Here is a 589-nt window from a genome sequence, read left to right as displayed (position 1 = left end):
CCGCCCGAGCAGCTGCCGGGCAGCGGGCCTCACCTGGAAGGTGACCTGGGCCAGGAAGATGAGCTTGTCGCGCTCGAAGAGCCCGCGGGCCGTGTACACGTAGATGGAGTAGGTGATCTCGTCTGTCAGGTTTATCACCCGCTGGCGCACCTCGTCGGCGGGCGCCGTCCGCTGGATGGCCTTCTCGAAGACCACGTTGAAGGCCTGGGGAGGGGGACCTTGAGGGAGAACTGGTAGATGGGGCTGATCTTGTTGAGGTCGTTGAGGATGAAGTACAGCAGGGACGCCCGCTCGGCCGCCGGCCGGTAGTTCTCTCGCGCCTCATTGATCTTCACTTCTGTGATTTTTGCCTCTAGCACCTGAAGCCAAACGGCCCGGCTCACCTTCTCCTCGATCTCGCTGGCCGTGTGCTTCGTCGTCTCCAGGTTCTCCACCAGCGCCGTGTCGCCCAGGAAGTTGCCCGAGGCGGCCGACAGGCGGGCCAGCAGCGAGTCCTCCAGCTCCTTCAGGATGATCTTAAACTCGTTCTGGGACTTGGTGAGGTTCGCCTGCAGGAGGCAGAGCCGGGAGGGAAGCCGGCCAGGGGTGT

At 63.7% G+C, this 589-nt stretch overlaps 1 protein-coding gene across 1 annotated transcript in view; it reads right to left on the bottom strand.

Annotated features, from left to right (window-relative positions):
- The window catches only part of DNAH17 (dynein, axonemal, heavy chain 17), a 76,281-nt gene that overhangs the window by 11,494 nt on the left and 64,198 nt on the right, over positions 1-589 (bottom strand). Inside the window, 2 exon segments of the mRNA XM_014531725.1 lie at positions 34-216; positions 219-548. Coding sequence (XP_014387211.1) covers positions 34-216; positions 219-548 — 513 coding nt within the window.

This window comes from Myotis brandtii, unplaced genomic scaffold (genome assembly GCF_000412655.1).
Source record: "Myotis brandtii unplaced genomic scaffold, ASM41265v1 scaffold825, whole genome shotgun sequence".
NCBI lineage: Eukaryota > Metazoa > Chordata > Mammalia > Chiroptera > Vespertilionidae > Myotis > Myotis brandtii.
Note: the sequence above shows the minus strand (reverse complement) of the source record. Positions and strands in the feature narration are given on the sequence as shown.